Raw genomic sequence first — 2,197 nt, 5'->3', positions numbered from 1 at the left:
AGCCATGAAGATCCATAAGTTCAGTCGTAGGCCAGCTGCTTCACAAGTTGCTTTTAAATGACTCCTGTGCCCATGAAGCATTTGAGGAATACAATCACAATTTATGAGAATAGAGGAGAAGGAGCTGGTTGGCACCCATAGTCAAAGACTTTGGTGTAGTTTGAGGAATACTAATGGAGTAGCCCAAACTGTTAACACATTTTTTAAATTCAGGATTGTGTCTCACTAAGACAAAAAAAGTTCACAGACTCAAGAGGAAGATCACTCAACCAGTAAATTTATCAGATAGCAAAGGATGAGAAATCCATGCAGATGAGAGAAGCTGTAAGGTTAAAAAACTACTCAAACACCAGGGCCTAGGGGGCATTTATGCCATCAAAGATGAATGGTGGAGTAAAGAAGTAAAAGCACAAGATGGCTCTTCTCATCCTGGCTCCAGACTCAGTAATGGATTATTGAAAGGCCATAGACTCTGTAAATGCTTTAGTATAGAGGTTAGTGCTGGGGAATCGTAATGTAGGGCTATTCGTGTCTATATGGTCAGTGATCTTCATCATAACTATCTCTAATTACCTAGATCCATTTCTTGATCCTCAAGAAGTAGAAAAGAAAGAGGTTCATATAGAAACATACTCAATCCAAAATAATTGGGTTGGTTCCATCTATCTTTAGAATATTCTTGTCTTTCCTTGTAGAACTTAAGTTTGACATTCATAAAGACCTTCAGATATGTTAAAAGCAAGCAGATTTGGGTTAAACTCATGGTATTTTCCCTCCTCGGATATTTCCTCAGATATGTAGCTCCTATGAACCTATCAACGACACATGTAACTGAATTTGTTCTCTTGGGATTCCCTGGTTCCTGGAAGACACAAATTTTTCTCTTCGTGTTGTTTTTGGTGTTTTATGTCTTGACCTTGTTGGGAAATGGAGCCATCATCTGTGCAGTAAGATGTGACTCACGTCTACATACCCCCATGTACTTCCTCCTGGGAAATTTTGCCTTCCTTGAAATCTGGTATGTTTCCTCCACTGTTCCTAACATGCTAGCCAACATTCTGTCTAAGACCAAAGCCATCTCATTTTCAGGGTGCTTCCTGCAGTTCTACTTCTTCTCTTCGCTGGGTACAACTGAATGTCTCTTCCTGGCAGTAATGGCTTATGATAGGTACCTGGCCATTTGCCGCCCATTACATTACCCTGTCATCATGACTAGGAGGCTTTGTTGCATTCTGGTATCATCATGCTGGCTCATTGGATTCCTTGGATACCCAATCCCTATCTTTTCCATTTCCCAACTTCCATTCTGTGGTTCTAATATCATTGATCACTTCCTCTGTGACATGGACCCATTGATGGCTTTGTCCTGTGCCCCAGCTCCTATTACTGAATTTATTTTTTATGCCCAAAGTTCCTTTGTCCTCTTTTTCACTATTTCATACATTCTTTGGTCTTACATTTTGTTGCTCAGGGCTGTTTTTCAGGTTCCTTCTGCAGCTGGCCGGCGAAAGGCCTTCTCTACCTGTGGTTCCCATTTAGTTGTTGTGTCACTCTTCTATGGGACAGTAATGATAATGTATGTGAGTCCTACATATGGCATTTCAACGTTGATGCAGAAGATCCTTACCCTTGTATACTCTGTAATGACTCCTCTCTTTAATCCTCTCATTTATAGCCTTCGTAACAAGGACATGAAACTTGCTCTGAGGAAAGTTTTGCTAGGAATGAGAATTGTCTAAAATATATAAGTCAAAGCAATGACATACTTACATGTTCTAATAAAGAACCAACTGGAGATGTGTCATGATGTATCAATTGAGTCACCTGTCTTTGCTCTTTGCTGTATATATATTTTTTTGAAATAAGGATCCATGTAACCCTGGCTAGCCTCAAATTCATTCGCCTAAGATTACTTTGAAAAGATCTGATTCCTCTGTCTCCATATTCCAATTACTAGGATTACTACTGTGTTCCACCAGGCCAGGCTTTGAATTTGTTTTCCACACCCAGTGATATTTTTTCAAAGCCTAAATAAAATGTGATTCCTATGCGAGGTGATCTCCTACTCAGGTACCCATGAATTTTTATTATGGAAGCATCATTGTAACAAGACAGTGAAGTTAACTTTGTTTTAGATGTGTTTGTGTTAGTATTTGCAAGATGAAAACTAAAAATAACAGTCCCGTTCACACATAGT

The 2,197-nt window shown here is 39.4% G+C and overlaps 1 protein-coding gene across 1 annotated transcript; it reads left to right on the top strand.

The window, feature by feature from the left end:
- The first annotated feature begins 806 nt into the window (after nt 1–806).
- Olr1633 (olfactory receptor 1633) lies at nt 807–1,739 on the top strand. Its single transcript, NM_001000835.1, is given in 1 exon segment — nt 807–1,739. A coding segment is annotated over 1 exon segment (933 nt).
- The last annotated feature ends 458 nt before the right edge of the window (nt 1,740–2,197 follow it).

The sequence above is a fragment of the Rattus norvegicus genome, chromosome 15 (assembly GCF_021556685.1).
Source record: "Rattus norvegicus strain SHRSP/BbbUtx chromosome 15, alternate assembly SHRSP_T2T, whole genome shotgun sequence".
In the NCBI taxonomy this organism is placed as follows: domain Eukaryota; kingdom Metazoa; phylum Chordata; class Mammalia; order Rodentia; family Muridae; genus Rattus; species Rattus norvegicus.
The sequence above is the reverse complement of the archived record's forward strand: the minus strand, read 5'-3'. Positions and strand labels throughout refer to the sequence as shown.